The following is a 26,832-nucleotide window of genomic DNA, read 5'->3' on the forward strand; positions in this document are numbered from 1 at the left end:
ACGTCTTTGTATATTGTAATTTTGTATTCCTACCTTCAGACGTTTGGGGAAGCATAAACGGTGTTTATGAGGAGGAAATGTATTTATCTTATATAATACAGACGTTACTTCAAAAAAAGAAGATGATTATTTTATTTTATCTTGTAAGAGTTTCTTTTTGGAGTGTCTTCTGAGGGAGCGGGTACATTGTTTCTTATGTGTATGTATCATGGCTAGTTCGATAGCCTTGTCGATGTAATATTTTGTCTGTATTTACTGAGAGTACAAACTTATTGATTTGTCACTGAGTTTGTCTGAAGGATACCACCCTTCCTTTCTTTGGTTCATGTGTGTAACCACGATGGTTTATATTTTGAGATAGTATGATGTGTGAAGTGAGTGTTAACACTAAGATCGCTAATTTAACCCTTTTGAGCGGGATGGGGGGCGGTCTGTGGCATTTTACGACTCGAGAGACCGTGTTTGTTAACCCTTAAAGTGCTGAACTGTTTTACAATGAGTGCATACACAAGTCTGATGTTTAGAGGCTAAACTACCACACGCGTTTTAAGGGTTAATGGACCTCATTCACCAATCGTAAACAAACAATATTTTGCCAAGTGGTTCTCTATCTCTTCTATACAAATTACGATCTAATTTTAATACATAGTGGCAGTCACGTGACAGTTTTTTTCCCCCGTTGTTTTATCAATATGATCACGTGACTAAATGTTGTTTGTTTACGATTGGTGAATGAGGTCCATTGTAATGGTAGGGCTACATTTATAGTTTTGCTCTACCATGGCTTGCACGAGATGGTGAGATTCTGGTCAACAGGTCCACGTGAATGTGTGTAGGGGTAGACGAGATGTGTGATTTGGAAGTGTTGTAAAGACGTTTTAGTCAATGTTTGCCACCAAAACCGCTGTTGCTTTGTAGGTAATGTTAGTGATTTTATAAAAGCTTTCCCCACTGGTAGTCTAAATTTGAAACAAATCTTACGCACACCTTTACCCCCCCCCCCTCCTACACACACTTTTCCATAAGAACCTGCCATGATGTAACCCCCCCCCCCCGAACTATCCATGGACAATTGTCTCAGTCGCCTAGAGTACAATAAGGCCAACATTTTCAGGGGATCTAAAATGTTTAGCCCTCAGTCACAAACATGATTTGTGATAATGCCGGTATTATGTTAGCGAAATACACGAAATTACACTCTAATCACAAACATCAATGTAGAGCAGAGTGACACAAACTGTTTCCTTAACGGAACACTTCGCACACTCAGCGGAACACTTTGCTTGTTTTTAGAGAGATAAATTCACGTGGTGGGCTAATAGTTATTCTATTTGGAAAACACTGAGGTAGAGGAATTCTAGCTACTTATTTGTTCAGTAAATCTAGATCTAGCAGAGGTCTGATTCCAACAATATCTCCTCTAACATTTCATTCATATTGTTTGGAATTCTGTGGACTATTTGAACACAATGAAATGTTGAATCACTTCTTTCTATTTAGCTTTAACATTGATACCCACTAAATCTAAATAACAACAAAGACTCTCAAGTTGTAGTTTAAAGGTTTTTATTTTTCCAATGAAAAGAGTTTCAGAAGGTGGCAGCATAACAGTGGAGGTGCACTATGTCAATACAAAGACAAATCACAATATCCCGAGCCAAGAGCTGGGACAATGACACAGAACGTACAGACTACACGGTGTGTTTAAGAGTTCTCTTCTCTTTGCTAACTTTGGACCAAGTATTTACACTATTCAGTTTTCTTCTTCGGAGCTAAAATTGCACAACTCACTAAAGTCTTTTTGCTCTTGAGTATAAATGAAGAGGTTGGGGGGGGGGGGGGTATATTGGAAGACTTGGTGTGTTCCATTCGATCTGGTTAATGAGGAAAGCAGCAGTATTTACACGGATTGGCGACTAATGCTCTAAGACGTGACAACACACAGACTCGGTGCTGTGACAGTCTATGACAACACACAGACTCAGTGCTGTGACAGTCTATGTCAACACACAGACTCAGTGCTGTTTATATATATATATATATATATATATATATATATATATATATATATATATATATATATATATATATATATATATATATATATATATATATATATGCGTGTGTGTGTGTGTTGCTTCTTTGTCCCTTGCCCCTCCCTTAATTAATTTAGAATAAATCCTTCTAGAAATTAAACATTGCCGAGTCTTTGTCAAACCGGGATGACATTTGATTGGTCACTTCCGCATATGATTGTATATATAAAAAAAAAAAAAAGGATTCAATGTTACATCGGCAAGCATTTAAGAATTTTACAAAATGGGTAGCAGAACTCTTTGACATTGAAAAATACTATTAGTACCGGTACGAAATTTTGGTCCAACAGAAACTAACAAACACGATACCGGTACAATTCTATTTTATATTTTATAATTGCTGCATTTTTTGTGCCTTTTAAAATTCTATTTTCTGTCCTTCTGTTCTAGTCGCGCACAAGCTGCTAGATATCTTTACATATCCAAGTCATGACGTTTCTACTGCCAGTCAAAAGTCAATGCACAATAAAGATTTACAACTATGAAATGAGATTGTTGTATTAGTATAGCATGCTAGGTGAAGTCTCTACAAGGAACTCAAGACTACGAGGAGTGAATGTGACCACAAAACAAAAAAAAAACAACTTGTTTATTTATTACATTTCATCAGTGCCAGATATAACCCCTAGACCTGGAGGTCATGGCTTCATAGTTCGAAACATTTGATTGGTTATTTCCACGGGACTAAGAAAGTCATGGCTTTATAGTTCTAAATATTTGATTGGTTACTCGGTAAAAAATGCATTTTAAAATTCAATCAAAACAAAAAAAAGTATTCTATGATTACATTTTCTTCATTTCAATACTTCTGCCAACTAAATCACATAGGTAACATACGCATAAAAAAAAAGTGCAAATGATATAACCTATGTACTATATGAATCCGAGCAAAAGGTTCAATTAGTGAATTATTATTTGAAACTTCTTATGTTGGAGAGCGGTACTCTGAGGATCACAACCTATACATCAAAAGGGTGCATTGTAATAAAAAAAAGAGTGGAAGTTCAAACTGTGCAGGGTGGGGGCGCTGTCAGAATCTCCTTCATGGAGACACAGCCACCAAAAAGAATTTGTAAATTTTATCAAAATAACACTGAAATATGGAAACAAATGTACCGAAGAAAATGAAAGCGATTTAGTGAGATTAAACAAAAAAAAAAGTATATGTGATATATGCTAGTTTAATCATTGTCTATGTGCACTGGCTCATTGAGTCTATCTGCAAGCTAATAAAAAAAAAAAAAAAAAAGTAAAGTAAATGTCTGGTACTCAGAGCTGGATAAATCTCAGAGGTTCAGAGGTGCCCTAAGGATCCCAAAATTAAAAATCCCAGTCTTAACCATTATTCGGACCTGGGACCCCCTCCCGGTTTGAAAGCTCTTTACCACTCAGCCCCTGCGCCATCTTCTGTAAGCTAGGGTCAAACTGACATAAAGCTAGGGTCAAACTTACATACTTCATTAAGAGGCTAAGGTATGGCATGAGTACTTCAGAATGTTCACATCAATTTGGAACTTTCTTGCTGTGTGTTGGTATTAATGTTATATTGAGTGTGGAAGCACTGAACAAAATATGTTTATCAGGCCTATAGTAGATTGGTTGCTTTTCATTTCTTCTCTGCTACATTACACTGTGCTGCCTTTGACAGCAAGAAAAAAAGTCATTTGACAGTGTCGCATGTCAGGCTCTTACAACAGTCATCAATCACAAGTTGCCAAAGTGAAACAAGCTAACTATGCAGGAGCCACAACTCTAGTTGGTTTGGGGAAATGCTGTGGCCAGATTAGTCTGCTCTTAAGAGTATCATCAACCAGAAAGCTTATAAAATCATTATGTTGTTTTGCCCAAAATAGATGCAGTAGCGAAAATAAAAAAAAAGGGGGGGGGGTGTTGTAAATTCATAAGGGCTCTATTATTCTTACTAATGACACAGTAACTGACATTTGACTTGGTCTCTTGAGTTCACTATTACATAACAAAATCCTAATCAAAATATGTGTATGAATAATTATGCAACATCTTATAGAATGTCTAATGACATCAATGTTTCGGTGACATCAATGTTTCGGTGACATCAATGCTTCTGTGACATCAATGCTTCCGGCAGTACTAAAGGATATGTATGAAATTGACATGATAATATGTGTGCGTATCAATAGAATATATCTCATGATAATGCGAGCCCCCCCCCCTAAAATATGTAACATGATAGAGTCTCAATAAGCTAAGGATGTTTCTCTAATGATAAAACTATGTGTGTCATAAACTAAACATGCATGTGAATTGGTGTCTCTCGTGAGAAAATCTTATCTCATGATAATACACAAGTCTAAAAAAAAAATTATGGGATGTCTCATGATAATATGTAAAGTGTATCTCATGATAATATGTGCACATGGCTCCTACTTTATTCATTTTAACACAAAATTATATAAAAAGAGCTTTATAATATAATTGCAAATCTAAAGTGTTGAGATTATTATCATAAAAACATTGTCCATCAGAATATTTGAGCTAAATGGCATTTCAATAGAAGAATTAGTCTGAATACATATCTAATTTAAAAAAAAATAATAAAAAACAGAAATGCGAGTGAGTGAAATTTTTTTTTAAACTCATATTTTTAAGGATAAAACAATGAAGAAGAGGCTGGAGTTTTCATGACCTCGCAGATTCCGAAGGGTTAAATCTGGCACTGGAGCCAGCATTATAAAAAAAGTATCAGTAGTTTAAGATACAATTGTAAGCTACAAACAGTAGGCTATGTACAGCAGAAGTAAGAATATATTTGATGCTATGTACAGGATGGGTACAAGATACAGGCAGCTCACACATCATCACAGTTTATATTATCAGCTTGATATACCCAGTTCTTTCCTTAAGTTGTTCAGTTACTTGTTTAATTAGTACTAATACAGACCATACCCAAGACTTCTTCAGAATAATAAAAAACAAACAATTTTGCTGTGTTATGTTCAATAGTAAGCTGTGGGTAAAAGTAAAAGACAGTACTGAAAAGGAATGTAGGTCAAAGTTTAAAGACTAGAGTTTAGAGGTCAGTATGAAAATGTTTGTATAGTAAGTAAATAGAAACACATTCAAGACAGAAATTCCCAGTGCACTGCTAATAAACCTCAAGTGCCATCAGAAATGCAAGGATTACTCCAAAGTGATCTTTTATTGTTAGAAAAAAGGCTATAAGAACTATCTAGCTAAAAACCACCAAAAGAGCTCAGCAGTGAGTAGAACCAAGGAGTCCACAGTCAAATCTTTTCCTGGGGTACACAGTTCAATCCCTTGACTATTGTGTCAACGCTTGCAAGGGCAAAATAATGGTCACCTATAATTTGCATAACAGACTGGCGTGTCTCTAACACAAGCATGTTCAACACATTGTTCAGCATAAAACCGAGCCACACTTTTTAGACCAAATGGGTGGCTGCTGATGTAAGCTATTCAGGTAATCAAGTTCTTACAACTCAGTTGTATACTATACGATTTAAAATACATATTTGTTAGCAAATATCTCAGATCTGTAGCCATCATTCCAAGACACAAAATGTGTTTCATCACAAGAGATACGAAACTAGACAGATACATACAAGAAAATGGTTAATCATTTATACATACAGATGGACAGATATTCAAGTGCACATACAGATGATGATCACCTAACGCACACAACTGGATTGATACACAAATATACATATGAATGATGATAATTTGATGTACACACATCTGGATAGATATAAAAAAATGTACTTTCAGAAGATTGTCAACAGATGCACGCACAACTAACCAAAGGTATATATGGCAAGTCTTGACCAGACTTATCTACATCTGGAGGCTAACAAGGAGGGGACCTTTCCAAATAGAGCTGTTGACCAGACTTATCTACATCTGGAGGCTAACAAGGAGGGGACCTTTCCAAATAGAGCTGTTGACCAGACTTATCTACATCTGGAGGCTAACAAGGAGGGGACCTTTCCAAATAGAGCTGTTGACCAGACTTATCTACATCTGGAGGCTAACAAGGAGGGGACCTTTCCAAATAGAGCTGTTGACCAGACTTATCTACATCTGGAGGCTAACAAGGAGGAGACCTTTCCAAATAGAGCTGTTGACCAGACTTATCTACATCTGGAGGCTAACAAGGAGAAGACCTTTCCAAATAGAGCTGTTGACCAGACTTATCAACATCTGGAGGCAAACATAGAGAAGACCTTTCCAAATAGAGCTGAAGGCCTACACAGAGATAATTATTTTTTTCAAACTAGAAGACCTTAATAACAACACAGAGAGAACTTGTTCCCTAATGCCTACAATTAATTTGTTGTTTTTTAAATTTACATGACTAATTAAAAAAAAACAACTGCATGTCAACTTTTGTTTTTAACAATTGAAATATCAACATTTCAACATTAATTACAGTTACAAGTGTTACTTCTATCATTTAGTAGCGCGAGTAGCTCAACTGCATGCCAACTTTGAAAATTACATAAACATCTATATGTGAGCCATAACTTCACTATAACACATACATACAACTTGACTTGAGCCATGTATTAAAATACACATACATACAGCTTGACTTGAGCCATGACTTGATATATATATAACTATATATATATAAAGTACATGATATATATGTCAACATATAATGTTGGAACATAAAGTGAATACAATAGTCTAGAGAAGAAATATCCGTCTATAAAAAAGACCCTATACCTCCTGCAGTGTTGTCGCAGAACCAAACTATCAGTCAGAATCCCCCCAGTCGTCTTCACTCTCCTCTCCTCCACTATCACTTATTTCAATGACTTTCCTCCTCATCTCAATAGCCTTGTCCATAATAGCTTGCACGTCCAGAACGCCTGGAGCTGAAGGCAGTTGTTTCTTTTGGTCTCTCGCTTCTACTTTACGCAAACGTTTATTGGCTGGAAAAAAAAAGAACAAAATAGTAATCACATAACATTTTTTTTCTTGGTGACTGGTGAGGCCAACTCTAAATAACAGATTGGTGAGGCCAACTCAAATAACAGGGCTAACTAAATAATAATGGAGTGGGTACCGAGTCACATAGGTGTGACTGGCAACACTATTGCAGACTCCTTGGCCCACCAGGGAGGGCAAATTCCACCCACCAAACAGGCTGTAAGTTTTCATCATGCTCTAGCTATAATTCAAAAAAACAGAAAAGGAAAAGTGGTTTGAGTGCTGGGACAAGTCCCAAAAAGCCTGTGGAGTCTGGGAGCACATGAGGCGCCCTGACTGCACTTCCCCGCAGTGGAGGCTGTCCAGGCCTAAGCAAGCTATTATAGCACAGTGCAGGACAGGCCACTGTCCTGTTGGCTCATATTTCTCATGGCTATGGCCTAATTTCGACTCACGGTGCCCCTGCTGAGGGTAAGAAGAGGAAACTGTGCCTCATATTCTGTTTGACTGCCCCAGACGCTGATCTCCGTCTCGACAGGTCTGGGAAACCATAAATTCTTGACCTGTATTTTGACATGTATGCACTACGCAAGACAGCAGGGTTTCTGTCCAGGGCTTTTGCAAGAGAGGATTTGAGCCTCTCAAGCCCTCACTCAAACGGAGTTTTGATGATGATGAAATAACAGATTGATGAGGCCAACTCTAAACAACAGACAGATGAGGCCCACACTAAACAACAGACTGATGAGGCCCACACTAAACAACAGACTGATGAGGCCCACACTAAACAACAGATTGGTGAGGCCCACACTAAACGACAGATTGGTGAGGCCCACACTAAACGACAGATTGGTGAGGCCCACTCTGAATGTTCATACATAATCTATCTCATAAATTTAACATCTCTTTAATATGTTAAAAGTATTTTGATTTCAAAAATAAACATTTTTACCATCAGCTTGAATAATTTCTTTCATCAAAGCACTCCTATCTGCACTTAATGGTGGCCTGGCAGGACCAGATGGTCCCTGAGTACCAGATGGTCCCTGAGTACCAGATATATTATTCCCATTTACTGCCATTGGTGGTGGGGGTGGGGGTGGTGGAGGAGGAGGCGGGGGTGGGGACTGGTGGACATTCTCATTGGGTGTTGGTGACAAGGGCGGTGGTGGAGGAGGGGGCACAGAACTCTGAATTTGATTGTTTGGTTGATATTTAAATGGAGGTGAGGGTGGAGGTGGGGGTAGATCATTTTCATTTCTGTGGAATGTTAAGTGACATAAATAAAAGACATGGACTAAAGTAATAGATAGACTCTATTAATGTAATATTTTTGCATTTTTTACTTTAGTATTATGAGACATCTATATTAATGTAAGATTTCTGCATTTTTTACTATTATTTACAATGAGACATCTATATTAGTGTAATATTTCTGCATTTTTTTCTTTACTATTATTTATATGAGACATCTATATTAATGTAATATAAATAATGAGACATTAACTTAATTGAAAATATGTAAATGAGACACACTAATCAGTAAATGTAAACTGAAATAACAATGCGGCATATCTACGAATTTTATTTTCTTAAAACTTGTGTGTAGGATGATTAAGACTTACGGAGGAAACTTGTGTCTCGGTGAGTCTCTGATAGAGTCTCCTCTGCCCATTTTATTGGTCATCTGAGTGACAGGTGGAAAATTGTTTGCGTAGGGATCAGAAGGTGGCGGAGATGGAGGCGGCGGCAGGCTGTCCCTGTTTGTTTGAGGTACTGGCGGGGGCGCAGGTGGCGGAGCTAATGGCCTATCGTCATAACGATGTCTATTTTTTCCTGCTCGCAGTACACCATTCGCAAGTCCATCAGGTGACTGCTGACAAGTAAAATGTAAAACTAATAATTATGTTTAAAAAAAAAACAACTTCAGATGCAATAAAGTTCAGAAATAAGTCATGGGTGGAGAAAAAAAAAAAAAGACTTCAAGTTACATGCATTTCCCTAATATGTTATCTGTAACATGTCAGACCATAGAATAATGTTTCTTTAACAAGCTAAATATAACATGCCCAACCAAAAAATCATTTGTATAGAATCTATCTGATTAATAATCTCTTATTTATGCAAATCTATTATTTTTTTAGATGTTCTCAAGGATTAAGTAAAATTCACTAGTGTCATTTATTTATAAGTTTTAAGGTAAAAAAAAATTCAGAATCTGTAGAGTCTAAAAGCAAAAAAAAAAAAAAAAAAAAAATGAACTTGAAATAAATCCTATTGGAATTACTATTCACACACCACCTCTCATAATAGAAAGTGCATAAGGATCTCTGAATTCTAGTTTCCATTAAAATAAACCTGATGCTAACCAATAAACATTGGAGACCCTGTGGCTGAATGGTAAAGTGGTTGGCTTCTGAAAGCGGGGGTCCCAGGTTCATATCCTGGTGAAGGTTGGGATTTTTACTTTTGGGATCTTTAGGGCGGCTCTGAGTCCACCACGGGTATCTGGTATTAGTAAAAATGGTTGGTCATTGTGCTGGCTACACGACACCCTCATAAACCATGGGCCACAGCAACAGATGACCTTTACATCATCTGCCCCAGTGATCACACGGTCTTTAAGGGGAACTTCGCTTTTTTTTTAAACTAATAAACTTTACCACAAGTATAGATCAAAATTGTTTTGAATAAAACTGAATTTACAGTTGCTTTAGATAAAGTTTTATAAGAAAAAAAACTCACTTCAAGACATTAATTCTTTAACTGTATAAACTAAAAGTAAAAAGCCAGCTTAAAGACTTACAGAATGTTGTATATTGCTGACATGATTTGCAGAATACACATCACTAGCGTCATTATAATCACTATAAGGGACAGGCGCAGGCAGTGGCTCGTCTAGATTCTGTCTATACTGGTTCTGTTGTTGTTGGAACTGATGCTCTGGCCAATGTTGTTGTTGCTGTTCATGTTCCTCTGGCCTTGGTAAATCTTGATGTTCTATTCTTTCATTCTCTGCCTGTCTCACAGAACTGGGACTTTTAGGCTTCACATTTCTTAGATCCTGGGAAGGAATAAATTACTACATTCTTAGCAAACTACTATTTTAGGTCAGTGTCCTGTTGATAGGAACATCACTAAGATATATATATATATATATATATATATATATATATATATATATATATATATATATATATATATATATATATATATATATATATATATATATTCAACAAAATAAACTTAGAACAAGACAAGTTGTATAATCTAAACAAGTTTCTCCTAATAAATTCAGCTTCATAAAATAAAATTGAAGAACCTTTACATCAAAATTTACTAATTGTTTAACCAAAATTCATTTTGTCTCCCTTTGTTATGCTAGCATCATCTGGGAAGCTCAAACTTTGGAAATGAATAAGAAAATGTGTTAATCCTATATTTATCCACCCAGCAATAACCCACATTAGATCTTATATTTCAATACTTAAACCAAAAGTTATTTTATTACAATTCACCATTTTAATCCCATGTGGACAGTGATTAAATAAGGATCTAGTTCTACTTTCAATCATTCATTCAATTTTTGGTCAAGGGTTAAATTAATATTCTGCAACAGATTTAGCTTCAATTTTATTTCAGTCTTTGTAGTCAGCATTTTATAAAAAAAATTGGTTTAGGTTCTGATATTGTTATAGTAATAAGTAGTAGTAGTGTTTTTTTTTTTATTCCAGCTGATCTAGAAAACAGTTGATAGGTCTCAGAACTAACTGTTCATTATTTAGAAAAGAAAAGTCACCAAACATGGTTATCATATTTAAAACATTATTCAAAATTATTTGTATTATTATTACTTGCACAAAAATGTACATATTTTAAAAAAATACAAAACATTAGAAAAGAAGCTAGCTTTTGGTTGTTTGTTTGTTTGTTTAAAGAGACACCAGTAACCAAAGTATTACATTGAGCTTCAACATTTTTGAACTTCAAAGACTTCAAGTCTTACTAGTTTACTAGGTGTACACATCTGCTGACTGAATTGAACCACAAAATAAAATAAGTTTACCTGATGGTCTGAGACTAAGTCTACACCATCTGCCAAATGTTTGTATTTTTCTTTTCTATTTGGCTTTGCTTCCTTGATCTGATGGGTTTTCTTAGTTCTTGTTGCCTGGAGACAAAATTGATTATCTTCTTATCTTAGCTTATATAATACAGACGTTACTTCAAAAAAGAAGGTGATTTTGTCCTACGCGTCATGCATTTAGTCATGCATATTAACCAATGACTTAAATTCTGCCAAGTCACTGGTTTTCCTGGCTAGCTCAGGCAACCCATTCCATGCTCTAATAGCACTAGGGAAGAAGGAGTATTTGTACAAATTTGTCCTAGCATATGGGACGAGGAATGTGCCTTTATCTTTGTGTCTTTCAGAGTATTTTATTAAATTTTGTTTTTGTATTTGAAGATTATGGTTCAGTGTTTTATGTATAATTGCTACTTTACTTTTGAGTCTTCTGTCCTGAAGGCTTTCTAAATTTAGTGATTTTACTAAAGGTGTTACTCTAGTCAAATGTGAATATTTGTTTGTTATGAATCTCACTGCTCTATTTTGTGTCTGTTCCAGTTTCTTAATGTTTTCTTGAGTTGAGAGGGGTCCCAAACGGAGGATGCATATTCTATTATTGGCCTAACCAAGGTTAAATAACATTTTAGTTTTATGTTCTTATTTGATTTATAGAAATTTCTTTTAATAAACCCTAATGTTTTGTTTGATTTTTTTTATAGTTTCATCAATGTGTGGATTCCATGACAGTTTTTCATTTATTTTAACACCTAGGTATTTTGCGTTTTTAGTCTGTGTTACTGGTTTGCCATGAATAAGATAAGTGGAATTAATTTGTTTCAGTTTTTTTGTTACTCTTAACAACTGACATTTTTCTGGGTGGAAAGACATGCTCCAATTTGATTACCATTTCTGTAATTCATCTAATTCTCTTTGTAAAATATCTGTGTCTTGTGTTGTTTTTATTGTTCTATATATTATGCAATCGTCTGCAAATAATCTGACTTTTGTTCCTGAAGTAATGCAATTTGGTAAATCATTTATGTAAATTAAAAATAGTAGTGCACCCAAGACTGTTCCTTGGGGTACACCTGAGTTTACTGTTATTGGTGTTGATTTAGAGCCATTTATTTTTACAGTTTGTTCTCTCCCTATCAGAAACTCTTTTAATCCACTGATGCAGTGGACCATTAATGCCAAAATATTTTAATTTTTTAAGCAAACTATGGTGGTGAACTTTGTCAAAAGCCTTGGAAAAATCTAGTAAGATAGCATCTATTTGTTCACTATTATCTAAACCTTTTGAAAAATCATCAATTAGTCCTATTAGTTGTGTTTCACATGATCTATATTTTCTAAAGCTATGTTGGTATGGGGTGAGGACATTATGTTTGTCTTAGTGGTTTATGATGTTGCTACATATTATGTGTTCTAGGATTTTACATGTGATGCTGGTAAGTGATACTGGTCTGTAGTTTCCTGGGTCAGATTTTTCTCCTTTTTTAAATAGGGGGGTGACATTAGCTTCTTTCCAGTCCTTTGGTACTCTGCCCTGGTTAAGCGATGCCTGAAAGAGTATTTTGAACACTGGGGCTAGCTCATTGCTTAGTTCTTTGAGTAATCTAGCTGGAATACCATCAGGTCCAGATGCTTTATTTGGTTTGGTGTTGGCTAATACTTTTTTAATTCCATTTTCTTGTACTACTAAATCTTCTATGTTGTCTACTTGGTTCAAATTAAGTAATATGTCTTTGTATCCTGGGGCTGAGAATGCTGATGCAAAGTATTTGTTTAGGATGTTTGCTTTAGTTTCATTATCATTATGTATTATGTTATGTTCATCTTTTAATGACGCTATGCCTGTTGTTTCCATTTTCTTATAATGTATGACCATAGTTTTTTGTTGTTATCTTTAGATATTACATTGTTTATGTATTCACTCTGCAGTTCTCTGCTTACTTTTTGGGTTAGGTGTTTAATTTTTATATACTTTTTGTAAACTCTTTCTGCCTTAGTTTCTTTAAATTTTCTATATAGGTTTTCCTTCTGTTTACAAAGCTTCTTTAGTCTAATATTAAACCAGCATTTATTTATTTTGTTTGATGTGTATTTAGTAGGTATATGATTTTCTATAATGCTTTTAAGATGGTTTTTAATGAAATTCCAGAGGTCATCAACTGGTTCGTTAAAGTCTTTTTCTAATAAGAATGTTTGTTGAAAGTTTAATGCAGCTTGGTGTAGTTGTGTTAGGTTACATTTATTCCAGAGTAAGATTTTTCTTTTGTGTTTTGTGTTGGCTACTGCTTTTATCTGACTGTGTATTTTTATGATCTCATGGTCTGATAGACCAGGGATAATATCATAATCATAACTACTAATCCAGGTCTGTTGGTTAAGAAGAGATCTAATGTGTTGTTTAATCTAGTTGGCTTTTTAATGATTTGATCTAAACTTAGGTTATGATTATGATATTATTTCTTATTACATTCTTATTAGAAAAAGACTTTAACCAACCAGTCGATGACCTCTGGATTTTCATTAAAAACCATCTTAAAAGCATTATAGAAAATCATATACCTACTAAATACACATCAAACAAAATAAATAAATGCTGGTTTAATATTAGACTAAAGAAGCTTTGTAAACAGAAGGAAAACCTATATAGAAAATTTAAAGAAACTAAGGCAGAAAGAGTTTACAAAAAGTACATAAAAATTAAACACTTAACCCAAAAAGTAAGCAGACAGCTGCAGAGTGAATACATAAACAATGTTATATCTTAAGATAACAAAAAAAAACTATGGTCATACATTAAGTCTAAGAAAATGGAATCAACAGGCATAGCGCCATTAAAAGATGAACATAACATAATACATAATGATAATGAAACTAAAGCAAACATCCTAAAAAAATACTTTGCATCAGCATTCTCAGCCCCAGGAGACAAAGACATATTACTTAATTTGAACCAAGTAGACAACATAGAAGATATAGTAGTACAAGAAAACGGAATTAAAAAACTATTAGCCAACACCAAACCAAATAAAGCGTCTGGACCTGATGGTATTCCAGCTAGATTACTCAAAGAACTAAGCAATGAGCTAGCCCCAGTGTTTAAAATACTCTTTCAGGCATCGCTTAACAAGGGCAGAGTACCAAAGGACTGGAAAGAAGCTAATGTCACCCCCCTATTTAAAAAAGGAGAAAAATCTGACCCAGGAAACTACAGACCAGTATCACTTACCAGCATCACATGTAAAATCCTAGAACACATAATATGTAGCAACATCATAAACCACTTAGACAAACATAATGTCCTCACCCCATACCAACATGGCTTTAGAAAATATAGATCATGTGAAACACAACTAATAGGACTAATTGATGATTTTTCAAAAGGTTTAGATAATAGTGAACAAATAGATGCTATCTTACTAGATTTTTCCAAGGCTTTTGACAAAGTTCACCACCATAGATTGCTTAAAAAATTAAAATATTTCGGCATTAATGGTCCACTGCACCAGTGGATTAAAGAGTTTCTGATAGGGAGAGAACAAACTGTAAAAATAAATGGCTCTAAATCAACACCAATAACAGTAAACTCAGGTGTACCCCAAGGAACAGTCTTGAGTGCACTACTATTTTTAATTTACATAAATGATTTACCAAATTGCATTACTTCAGGAACAAAAGTCAGATTATTTGCAGACGATTGCATAATATATAGAACAATAAAAACAACACAAGACACAGATATTTTACAAAGAGAATTAGATGAATTACAGAAATGGGAATCAAATTGGAGCATGTCTTTCCACCCAGAAAAATGTCAGTTGTTAAGAGTAACAAAAAAACTAAAACAAATTAATTCCACTTATCTTATTCATGTCAAACCAGTAACACAGACTAAAAACGCAAAATACCTAGGTGTTAAAATAAATGAAAAACTGTCATGGAATCCACACATTGATGAAACTATAAAAAAATCAAACAAAACATTAGGGTTTATTAAAAGAAATGTCTATAAATCAAATAAGAACATAAAACTAAAATGTTATTTAACCTTGGTTAGGCCAATAATAGAATATGCATCCTCCGTTTGGGACCCCTCAACTCAAGAAAACATTAAGAAACTGGAACAGATACAAAATAGAGCTGTGAGATTCATAACAAACGAATATTCACATTTGACTAGAGTAACACCTTTAGTAAAATCACTAAATTTAGAAAGCCTTCAGGACAGAAGACTCAAAAGTAAAGTAGCAATTATACATAAAACACTGAACCATAATCTTCAAATACAAAAACAAAATTTAATAAAATACTCTGAAAGACACAAAGATAAAGGCACATTCCTCATCCCATATGCTAGGACAAATTTGTACAAATACTCCTTCTTCCCTAGTGCTATTAGAGCATGGAATGGGTTGCCTGAGCTAGCCAGGAAAACCAGTGACTTGGCAGAATTTAAGTCATTGGTTAATATGCATGACTAAATGCATGAGGCGTAGGACGTAATCATCTTCTTTTTTGAAGTAACGTCTGTATTATATAAGGTAAGATAAGATAAGATAGGTTGTGTAAAGTTTCTATGAAAAGCTCATTTATGTATATATACAAACCCAATCCCCACAAAACCCTAAGTAAGATAATGGGTAGACTTCCCACCAAAAAAAGCCCCACAAAGTTTTTTATAGCACAATGACAGAACACAGACAGTCCTGTCATTGTGCCCAATGTTTTCATGTTTTTTTACGTCAACTATATTTTTGCACTAAGCAATAATTGCAAATGACGTGAAATTAAACTTAATGTTTCACTCAATGTTAAGTTTTACAGGTTTGAGGGATAGTTAAATACCATTTTTAAAAATAGCCTCTGGCAACTAGTCCAACTCCTGGCCTTCACATGTGGCTCAGATAATGAGTATGGTGGAACTGTTTTCACTAACAGGCGAAGAGGCAAAGGTGAGTACCTAAAAAATGTAAGCTTCTGGCAGGAGGGGCTCTTTAGCCATGGCTGGCTACCTATCTAGCTGAAGGAAAACTCTGAATTCAAATTTCTGCTGCCAGCTATACCTATCATGGGAAAGGCTTCAAGAGTCAACCCTTAGGAAAAATCAGGAGCTGGCGACCCTTAGACAGTCTGCAGCACTCAGTGCTACACCCTGGCAAAGCCTAACACCACTTACACCACTTAACCCAAACTGTATCGGCACTTGCCATTCCTTTGGATACATCAGCTGTGTGAAGTGGGAGGGGGAACTGATGTGTGGGCAACATCATTCCAACCATAGCTAATGCTTAGCCATTCATCTCAATCCATGAGATGATCCATTGTCACTTTGCGACTTAAGGCGGCCATAACAGAAAAAAAAAAAAAAAGGTAAGTAAGATAAGAATTTGTTGGGCCTTTTAATTGGGGATATTTGCATGAATTTAATTTTAAAAATCTTTGTTATATTGCAGTCTTCTTTTGAGTTTTTTTTACATTGATACAAACCAACAGTCATGCAGTGTCCACCATTTCTGGTAAAAGGCAGCTGCTGTACTGTGTCTACTACTTCTAAAAGGAGATAATTAATATGAAATTCTGTCACTTCAAGAAGGGGGCAATAGTTATTTTATGTAGCGTCTATTATTTCTAGTAAGAAGTAATTGCTTTCTAGTAAGAGAGAATTCTTATAAAATGTCTACCACTTCTAGAAGGAGGTAATTGATATGTAGCGTCTCAAGTCTGAAAAAGGTTATTACTCAAGTGATACACACCTACACAAAGTGCTGGGTAAGACAATGTGAATATATATCCCCATTCCAAGAGTCAAAAATATGTGATTTAGTACACTCCCTGAACAACATAAGGGAGACAATGGAGACACATTTACAAAATAAATAGAGAGAGATATGATACTTCCCCCATACAGCCCTAGAAAAGAGAATCAGTAGATTCTTCAATTATCTCTAGGATAGTTTGACACGGCTAAAACTAGTTGACCAAGAAAGTACTTAAATACACTTGTAATACTTAAGCCTCAGGCACTTACCTCTCCCCGTTTTCTCTTCTGGTCATGTAACTTTTTATTCTCCTGTATCTGTTTCCCCATCTCAATGGCCCAGAGTTCTGCAAAGTAGCTGGGGTCTGTATAGAACTTCATACTGCTCTTACCATCTTCTCTGTAGGATCATAATAGACAAAGGCTTTAAGACAGTTACTTAACCCTTTGAACTCTCAGTTCCCTGCCCTAATTTTCCTGTTCCCCCAGGCTCCTGAGGAAAAATTACACTTAACACAAACATGCACAAAAACAAACTACTGGTATTGAAAATTTAAAGAGAAATATTTTATTTTGAGAAAAATATATTAGTATGTTTATCTCCAATATTCTTTCTTGGTATGCCAGTCTTCCCAGCATGTAGACCCCTCCTTTATACACAAGTACATTTGGCAAAGTTTGCACCAAAATTTAGTTTTGATTTTCTAGACAGGCCTGCTATTATAATCCATGTCTGGAAATTGCTTTACATGTTTATTGAATTTGTAAGCACAAACTACACATAAATTATTTCCAGTAGCTGTTGGGGACAATTGAGGATGGTGTAACCCAACATTTTGTAGTCTCACATGTGTGTCAAGAGGGAGTAGAGACTTTCTTGCTTCAACTCTTGTATCCCCAATAAGTGACAAACAAATGTCATCCATGAACATTGAGAATGTTCTATATCTTTTGCCTGGTTGTTTGTGGGGACTGAATTGTTTCCATAAGAATGTATGCATTGTTGCAAGCCCACAAAAAAAATTTACAATTAGACGCCAAGGCCAGCGGTAATGACGACGTGTTTTGTTGAGGCGACATACCTGGTGGTTAACATCCCAACCACCCATGGTGTAGTCAATGCAGAGCTGTGGTGTTGGCACATCCACAGTTGTCCCATCCTTATTTCTTCTTTTCAGGGTGCCCTGGCGTGTTGGATTGTGATATGAAGAAATAAAATGAATGGGTCTTTGGTCCATCCAAACTAGGCATGTAATATTTCCATGACAGATTAATTCAGACTGACCTCTCTGCATTTTCTTCATCTTTGTCAGTTCTTTGGGGTAAAATTTTCTATTTGTCATAGCAGTTCCAACATCAAATGTTCCATAAACATTGTATAAAATATCAAACAGTGTGACACTGTTGTAAAACCTGTCCATATATACAATATGGTTTTTATTTGTCAAGTGGCCTGTTGCTAAAAGTCGTACAACAATGCTGCCGACGACACCAAGCTCTGGAATGACATTGTCAGTTTTGCCGGTGTAAATTTCCAAGTTCATTATATAGCCTGTGTTCGAGTCACAAGCCATATAGGCTTTGATTCCCCATTTGATGGGTTTTGATTTTATGTACTGCTTGATAGAAAGTCGGCCTTTGCAAGGGATCATTCCTTCGTCCAAGCTGTGACATTGGGATGGTGAATAAAAGTGCTGAAATTTTGTAAGCTTCATGTTCAGCATTGGTCTTACTTTGTAGATTTTGTCTGTTTTATCTACAGTAGGATTCAGCTCATTAACAAAATGAAGATGGTGAATAAAAGTGCTGACATTTTGTAAGCAGCATGTCCAGCATTGGTCTTACTTTGTAGATTTTGTCTGTTTTATCTACAGTAGGATTCAGCTCATTAACAAAATGAAGATGAGTCCATATAGAAAGAAAGCGATCTCTCTGCATGACACTACGGAAACCAGGCGTTTCAGTCACAAATGATTTGCTGGAACTAGACCAGTAGTCTTCGTACCTGGGTTTTATGCACTGCTCCATTTGAAGTCGCAATCCAAAAAAAGCCTTGAGTTCTGGGACAGTTAATGGGATGAAGTTCCTTAGCATAATAACTGTTTGGCTTTTGTTGTTTTACCTGAGAAGCACGTCTGTTTGTTTCCTCACAAAATGTTTCCCAAAAATTGTCATCTAGAAACAGGTCTAGAAAATCAATAGCTGTGCTTTGAGCTGAAATATGCCTAGGCATGTTTTTAGCACCAGCTATTTCTGTGAATGTTTCAATTCTGACCAGCCAGAATCAAATTTAGATGTAGAAGAAACATTTTTGGGGCAACGCCCCTTTCCACGCCCACTTTCCTTCGATGGACCTGGTGCTGGTACAGGTGTAGATGATGTAGATCTAGTGTCTTCATTTATTACTGTACTTGTACTAATTTCGTCTAGATCTAGATCTAGATGATCGTCGGAGTCAATCTCCATTTAACTGTCATTGTAATCATTTTCTAGATCTAGTTCATCGTCCTCAGAATCATTGAGGATATAGTTCACTGCTTCATGCAGTTGCGATTACCTGAATCAAGAGACTGTCTTTTCATTTTGCAAATCAGTTTAATACTTAAAAAACAACAACACTCATGGACGCAGCCATTACTGTCATTTACCATAAGTCGAATAGTCCTACGTGACGTGTTTTTTTTCTTCGCATTTTTAATTACAGACTGTTGGTTTAAGGTAAGGTGCGCGAGACCGATATATCGGTCTGGCGGGGCATGGATTTCTTACGCGCAGACCGATAAATCGGGCTGGCGGGTTCAAAAGGTTAAGAAGGTGTGTATCTCTTTTTTAAATTAAAACTTAAAGGCAGTATATAAAATTTTTAAAAATTTAAGGCAGTATTTCTAAAACTGTGGGGCATGATGCCCTCAAGGTTGTGGTCTTTTCTGTTGTATTTGGAGTTATTTATTGTAGATATAAACCCATATTTGAGTATTAATCATTTAAATAACATAATTACCAATTTTATCAAAAATTTTTATACAGTTTTTGGGCAACAAGATAGATTCAAAATGTTCTTTTAGGGAAAACATTTCAAAGCATCTTTGTCATTGGCATTCCAAAGTCTATTAGTCATTGTAACATCATAACAGTCTACTTCTGTTGATGACTTGCATGAATAAAAACAGGCCCACTGCAATACCTCTTGCTGAACTGAAGGATAATTTTACAATGCTTAAGTCCATTACTGCCCCACTACTTCAACATGTCTGCAACATTTCAAGACATGTCCTTCCAGCTCTTTTCTTAATACTATCTCTTTCTAGAATAAATAGTGCAGTGCCCATGTAACGAGAAATCATTCTTAAGCTCAGGATGCAGGAAAATGCTTGGCTCTGAGCAGAACTAGCCCCACCGGCTGCGGGGAGCGCCAATGTTCTTTTTTTTTTTTTTTTGGTCATTTGGGAAGGGGATGGGGGTCACAAGGAAACGTTTGTGAAGCGATGATCTAAGGGGAATAACTACCAGTATTTTATGATCACATTCAAGTTGAAAAAATTTAGATCAATATATATAAAATTAACCCACAAACTCTAAGTGTGGAAGAATGGTGTGTTTATAATAGAACTCAAGACGACACCAGCAGTTTTGTTTTATTTACATATATTAAGAAGATGCTAGAAAAAGAGCTATTCAAGAGTACAAAGTATAACCCTAACCCTTGACCTGTATTGTTCAAAATTTATAGAGAAGGAAATTTACCATATTTTGCTTATCCCCATGGTTAGGGTTTAAGAAAAAAATGTATACCTGAACCTATCCAGCTTGTCTAGAGCGGGAGGTGCATCACACCTTTCATACCACTCAACTATGGCTTTAGGCACAGTGACTTTAGACAGCACACCTTGTTCTTTTTTATTTGAGCTTTTAAAAGGCTTTTGAAGATGAATGTCTTGAAGGTTTACTGAAAGTAGAAACATCCCAGTAAGCTGCCCTTGTTTACTATAAAGTATTTAGTTAATTTACCTTTACTATCAGTGTATAAATGTGTGCATATAAAATAAAATACATGTATCTAGTGTAAATTGCAGAAATCAATAAGATGTTACAGAAATTTATAGAAAACATTCAGACAAATTAACAGATTGAATGTCTTGAAGGTTTACTGAAAGTAGAAACATCCCAGTAAGCTGCCCATGTTTACTATAAAGTATTTAGTTAATTTACCTTTACTATCAGTGTATAAATGGGTGCATATAAAATAAAATACACGTATCTAGTGTAAACATGTGAGCTTAATATATATATAAATTACAGAAATCAATGAGATGTTACAGAAATTTACAGAAAAAAATTCAGACAAACTTACAGACTAAGCAAGTAATTACAAAGTCAATCAACCAAAAGACTTTTATGATTGAGATGAGTGAATATAGATTTGTTCTGATCAGCATTAACGAGATGCAGAGATAAAAAAAACTTGATGTAAGAAAAGAAATATTTGTAATACAGATTTTATTTTTCTATAGTGATAACAGTGATGCACCCTAAGGCCACAGAATGTGAACGCACAAAGATGATGACATCGATTGAAACCAAGACTCTAGATAGTTTTAGTTGATCATAAGCTATCATAGAGTAAACATCTTTATTAGAGTAACTGAGACTAAACTGTTCCAAAGAACAAAGAATTTTTTGTATATAAATGATACATTCTTAATGTTGTTATCCCACAAAATTGATTCTTTTCTGAAACTTGCTCTTATTCTGTTAAACATTTTTTTTTTCTCTTTTTAAAGTGAATGTATCAAGAAAATAAGAATAACTAGTGGATACCTTGTTAATACACTCAAGTTAATGATTTCAAATTGGTTCAACTTACAGACATCAACATTGGGGTTGAGTTGAGTGACTTTATCTCTAACATCTTCTATTCGACGTTGTAAGTTCACTCCTCGATGGAACACATCGCTTGTCTCCTTTGAGAGTTCTCTAAAAAGGTCTTCAGCATGCCGACTAAGTGAGCTTAGCTCTCTGATTATATTAGCCAGTGTGCTGTTGGTGATACATTCCAGGTCATCTCTGACACCCGGTTTAACCGGTTGTCTACTCACCAGCACTGGTTCTATCAGCCGCTTTATGTGCGGCATTTCCTCAGAGGCTCACACTAAGGCTCAAACTGAAACAGAAAAAAAAAAAGCTTATTGCATTACTTCACAAAACAATATATATTATATATATAAAAAAATCTCAGCTGAATTTTTTTTTTTAAATATTATATTACAACTAATTTCGAAATTGTTCATTTTTAATTATTTAATTATGTTAGTTCAAATAATGTAGATTAATTTAATTTACGCAAACTAAGTCATCTTTTAATTAATGGCAACCCCCATATGTAAAAAATTTATTCGCCAACTCTGCCCAGGCATTTTCCTTAGTTCTAAGCATCAGAAATTCTTTATTTGGCGTCAACAACGCCTTTCTTTACATTAAGAAAAGCACATGTGTAAAAAGTGTTTTCTTGAAATCAGAAAGCAATATATATCCTAGTCTAATGGTCTAGTAAAGAAGTCAGCACTAGCCTTAAGTAAAACATATTGCTGGTGACATTTGTATTTTCTGTCACACAAATGTACAACACTCAGTAGTATTTCAACCATTCTGACACATGAAAGTCAACAAGGACATTTAAAAAAAACTTTATTTGTGTAAGACTGTTGCAGGAAGTTCAAGATAGATTTTACTGTGTTTACACTATTCATGAATGAATGATTTTATACTTCCTGATTGTGACCAGAAGTGAAAAGAGTTTTTATTCCAATTAAACAGGAGCCAATGACAGGAAACTAGTTATTAAAGAGGAAATCATATGCACCACAGATGCATTTGTATCAAGGTTGTGGGGCTGGCCTAAAATTAATTGTTTTACATGTTTTTAACTACAAACTCAATGCGCTACATTTTTAAACAGATGATAATGTAATACATATGTACATTTTTTTAAAAATAATAACACACAAATGCAATGATTCGCACAATATGACCCTCTATTAATCTCTATCTAACCCCCCTTCCTGATTCTTTCTCTTCTGTCGCTGTAGTGAGAACAATATTGAGGTTAAAGGGGGAGGAGCCAACTATTGATCGACCAGGTAAGGTATCAATGGTCAAGGTGTGAATAAAGTCATAAACACTCAACTGTGTGCTAAATAGGTAGAGTCATGCACTTTTTCAGGGTCACAAACACTGAGCGTGCTAGATACGAATAGTTGCGGCAAATTATTTTTTTTGGTCAACCTGGTAAACTGCTGTGTCCTGCAATGGCTTGGGTAGGGCCGGATTTATCTATAGACAAGTTGACAACACAGAAATATTTTGCACTGACATATATCTAGACTTGGGCCCTTTATAAAACTAAAAACTCAAAATTTATTATAATAAATGAAAAACTGTCATGGAATCCCCATATTGATGAAACTATTAAAAAAATCAAACAAAGCATTAGGGTTTATTAGAATAAATTTCTATAAATCAAATAAGAACATAAAACTAAAATGCTATTTAACCTTGGTTAGGCCAATAATAGAATATATGCATCCTATGTTTGGGACCCCTCCACTCAAGAAAACATTAAGAAACTGGAACAGACACAAAATAGAGCAGTGAGATTCATAACAAACGAATATTCACATTTGACTAGAGTAACACCTAAATTTAGAAATACAGACGTTACTTCAAAAAAGAAGATGATTACGTCCTACGCATCATGCATGTTAACCAATGACTTAAATTCTGCCAAGTCACTGGTTTTCCTGGCTGGCTCAGGCAAGTCTACTCCAACTACTGTCACTAATTTTTTGTTCTTGTTGAAATACATTTTTACATAGAGTCTAGATCTAGATTCTAGTCCTATACTAGATGTATATATATATGTATATTTTATATAGAGAGATCATAAATCTTATTACAGACATTACTTCAAAAACGAAGATAATTACATCCTACCGCCTACGCATTTCATGTGTCTATCTAGTCAAGCATGTTAATCAGTGACTTCTCTGCTAAGGCTAAGTCATTGATTTTCCTGGACTCTTGATTAGTCTAATAAACTCTAATAGCAATAGGGAAGAAGGAGCATTTGTACAAATTTGTCTTAGCATTATCACATAGGGAGGTGAAATTCCAGAACTTCCGGTGTCCAAAAAAAGACGTAAAAACTTGAGACAAGAGTTTTCCTTACTGCTACATAGGTCTTTGTTTGAAATCGATTATGTTCACTATATATAAAGATATCATTGCTAAAAAGAGTGAATTCGATTACTTTTGATGATGGAGAACATTTTTGTCTTTGACAATTTTTTGAAAATTTGCATTGAAAGTATATACATTTTTATTTTTGCTGATACTCATCACAGAAAAGTCGTACCCTGTTGATTTTTTTCCTTGCTAATAGTTCATGTGTCTGGCTATATTCCTACCAATTTTCAGATCGATCTATTGTCAACATCGCACAAACTTGAAAAAAAACAAAACATTGACCTCAATGGACTTTTCAAGTTTTAATTTTTTTTTATAGAAGATATTGTTTGTCACCAACAAATGAAATTATAATCTTGTAGCAGATATTATTAGCTACAGATCTAGATACTTTTAAAAGATTTTTTAAATTTCAATTTTTTTAAAAACGCATTTTTAAAAAATTGTTTCAGGTGATTTTGATCCCAATTTTTAAATATTTTGTTATTTTTCTGCCATCACAACGCCGCCATTTTGTCCCCGCCTCTCTGACATTTTTTGTAGATCTAGACCCAATAATTTGTTTATTTCATCAATATTTACATTTTAAACATCTGAAGTTCATAAATATAAATGAAATCAGATTTGTGAGCTAGAAATATACTACGAATACTAGATCTACTATTAATTTCTTATTTAATAAGTAGATCTATCGTTCACGAAACTCAATTCCAACTTTTTAACTTTTGACCTTGGGGGTGTGTCTTGCTGGCTGAGCCAGCGACAAGCTCTCATCACTTTTTCCATGTCAACCAATGTTAGGTCAAAACGGCACAAAAAAAATCTAAACTTTCTTACTGTTAAACATACAGTCATAATTTAAACAACATTAGAAAGTTCTTTTAAAGTATTTTAATGATGTACTAACGAAAAATTATTTTTTCAAAGATAATTTTGTTTTTTCGCCTCCCTATATCATAATCAATGATATTATTATCATAGTATAAGAATGTTCCTTTGCCTTTATCTTTCAATACTTTCATTCTTTATAATTTCAGTTTGTGTCTTTCTGAATCTGACTATTTATTTGGTTTTGTTTTTGTATTTGAAGATTATGAATTATGCTTATGGCTCAGTGTTTTAAGTATAATAAAATAATTGCTACTTTAACTTTACTTTTTAATAGTCTTCTATCCTGATGGCTTTCTTTTTCTAACTTTTAAGTGATTTTAATAAAAATAAAGGTGTTACTCTCATTACTCTATCAAATGTGATTATTCGTTTGTTATGAATCTCAGTTGACTCAAGACTCTGACTTGACTCAAGTGTTTCACACTGTTTCTTATCACATTCACAGGACAGTGTTAGTTTATTAAAGTTAGTTCACTCAGTCTCAGTCAGTCAGTGACAGTGTAAACTGAAATGAGTGTAAAGTAAAAGTAAAGTCAGAGTGACTAGTGTCACTAGTAACTAGAATTACTAGATCTAGTCTAGTCACTAGTTCACTAGTCCAAGTCTAGACTACTTCTAGTCTACTAGATCTAGATAGTAACTTAAGTAACTATAGTATAGTCTATAGTCAATAGTCACTGTCTATAGAGACAATAGAGTTCTAGGTCATCTATGATATCATATTCTATCTCACATCTACTAGTGAGAACTACTCACCAGAATCTATACTATAATATAGTCACTATAGAGTCAAGAGAGTCTAGTAGTAGAGTCTAGAGTCTAGATCTAGTAGTACTCTAAAATTATTTTCAATTAAGAATAATCATTATTGATTCATTATAATCTAGACCTAGATCTAGATTAGTCTAGACTCTACTCTCTAGACTCTAGTCTGTCTAGATTTATTAGATTAGATCTATTCTAGGCTTTAATGTGGACAAAATAATTGGCAATAATTAGCCACCTTAAAGTATATTTTACTTTTAGCTACACTTTACTACTCACCAGCAGTAGATCTAACTTAGTAACTAAACAAAGTCATGTTATAGAAATGGGAATGTAAATAAACAACTGGGGCTACTGAAATAGGAAGTGTGTTTGCAGAAAAAAAAATGGCGACAAATCTCGGACCCCGAACGTAAATAGACGAGAATACAAAAAAGAGTATATATAATATAGGTTACCGGCAAAGTGCGAAATGCAGGCATGGCATTTTCGAGCTAAAGTGCGAAATGATTATCGATTTCCAACTTTCTAGTCATTCTAACTCATGCTTTAGGCAAGAAATAAAAAAAAACATAATTTCTATACTAGGAGTAGGCTACAAAGGAATAAGACATTAAATGGCATTGTGAATTGCATTTAATTTGCTTTTACAAAAAGGCATTTTTACTTTGGCACTTTGTCTTGCACATATAGGCCCGGGCTTGCTGCCCTGCCTCATCGTGGCGCCCGTGTGGAAAGGGTCGTGAGAGGGGACGACTTCTTATATAATACAGACGTTACTTCAAAAAAGAAGATGATTACGTCCTACGCGTCATGCGACTAGGCCAAATGGGTGGCGAAACAAGGCTCCCGCCGGAGTGCCTAAGAGGATTGCGAGAGTATCCTCATTGCACTGTGAGTGGATGAAATAGAGCTCCCGCAGCGATCTGTCAAAGTCCTGGCACCGTCCCCCAAGAGGCCTGGCATAAATGGCTTGTCCCGCACGGTTAGCCTGGAATAGTATAGGAAAACGACGGGGGTCCCAAGTGTCCGCGTCCATTGGAAGTGAACGCAAAATCAAACTC

The 26,832-nt window shown here is 35.0% G+C and overlaps 1 protein-coding gene across 2 annotated transcripts; it reads right to left on the reverse strand.

Moving 5' to 3' along the window:
- Nucleotides 1–1,549: 1,549 nt before the first annotated feature.
- On the reverse strand, nt 1,550–26,177 carry LOC106068105 (actin-binding protein WASF2-like). Of its 2 annotated transcripts, none has more exons than XM_056032452.1 (9): nt 26,048–26,177; nt 21,735–22,031; nt 20,663–20,816; nt 17,141–17,270; nt 11,098–11,202; nt 9,838–10,095; nt 8,657–8,904; nt 7,984–8,291; nt 1,550–7,033 (listed from the first exon to the last, which is right to left on the reverse strand). In XM_056032452.1, exons 2-9 carry the CDS (start codon nt 22,000–22,002, stop codon nt 6,855–6,857), a joined length of 1,650 nt encoding a protein of 549 aa, XP_055888427.1. In that variant the 5' UTR covers nt 22,003–22,031; nt 26,048–26,177; the 3' UTR covers nt 1,550–6,854. The 2 variants fall into 2 exon arrangements, with proteins under 2 accessions (XP_055888427.1, XP_055888426.1); XM_056032451.1 differs by having other exon boundaries at nt 8,657–8,907.
- Between the last annotated feature and the right edge of the window lie 655 nt (nt 26,178–26,832).

This window comes from Biomphalaria glabrata, chromosome 6 (assembly GCF_947242115.1).
Source record: "Biomphalaria glabrata chromosome 6, xgBioGlab47.1, whole genome shotgun sequence".
In the NCBI taxonomy this organism is placed as follows: Eukaryota; Metazoa; Mollusca; class Gastropoda; family Planorbidae; genus Biomphalaria; species Biomphalaria glabrata.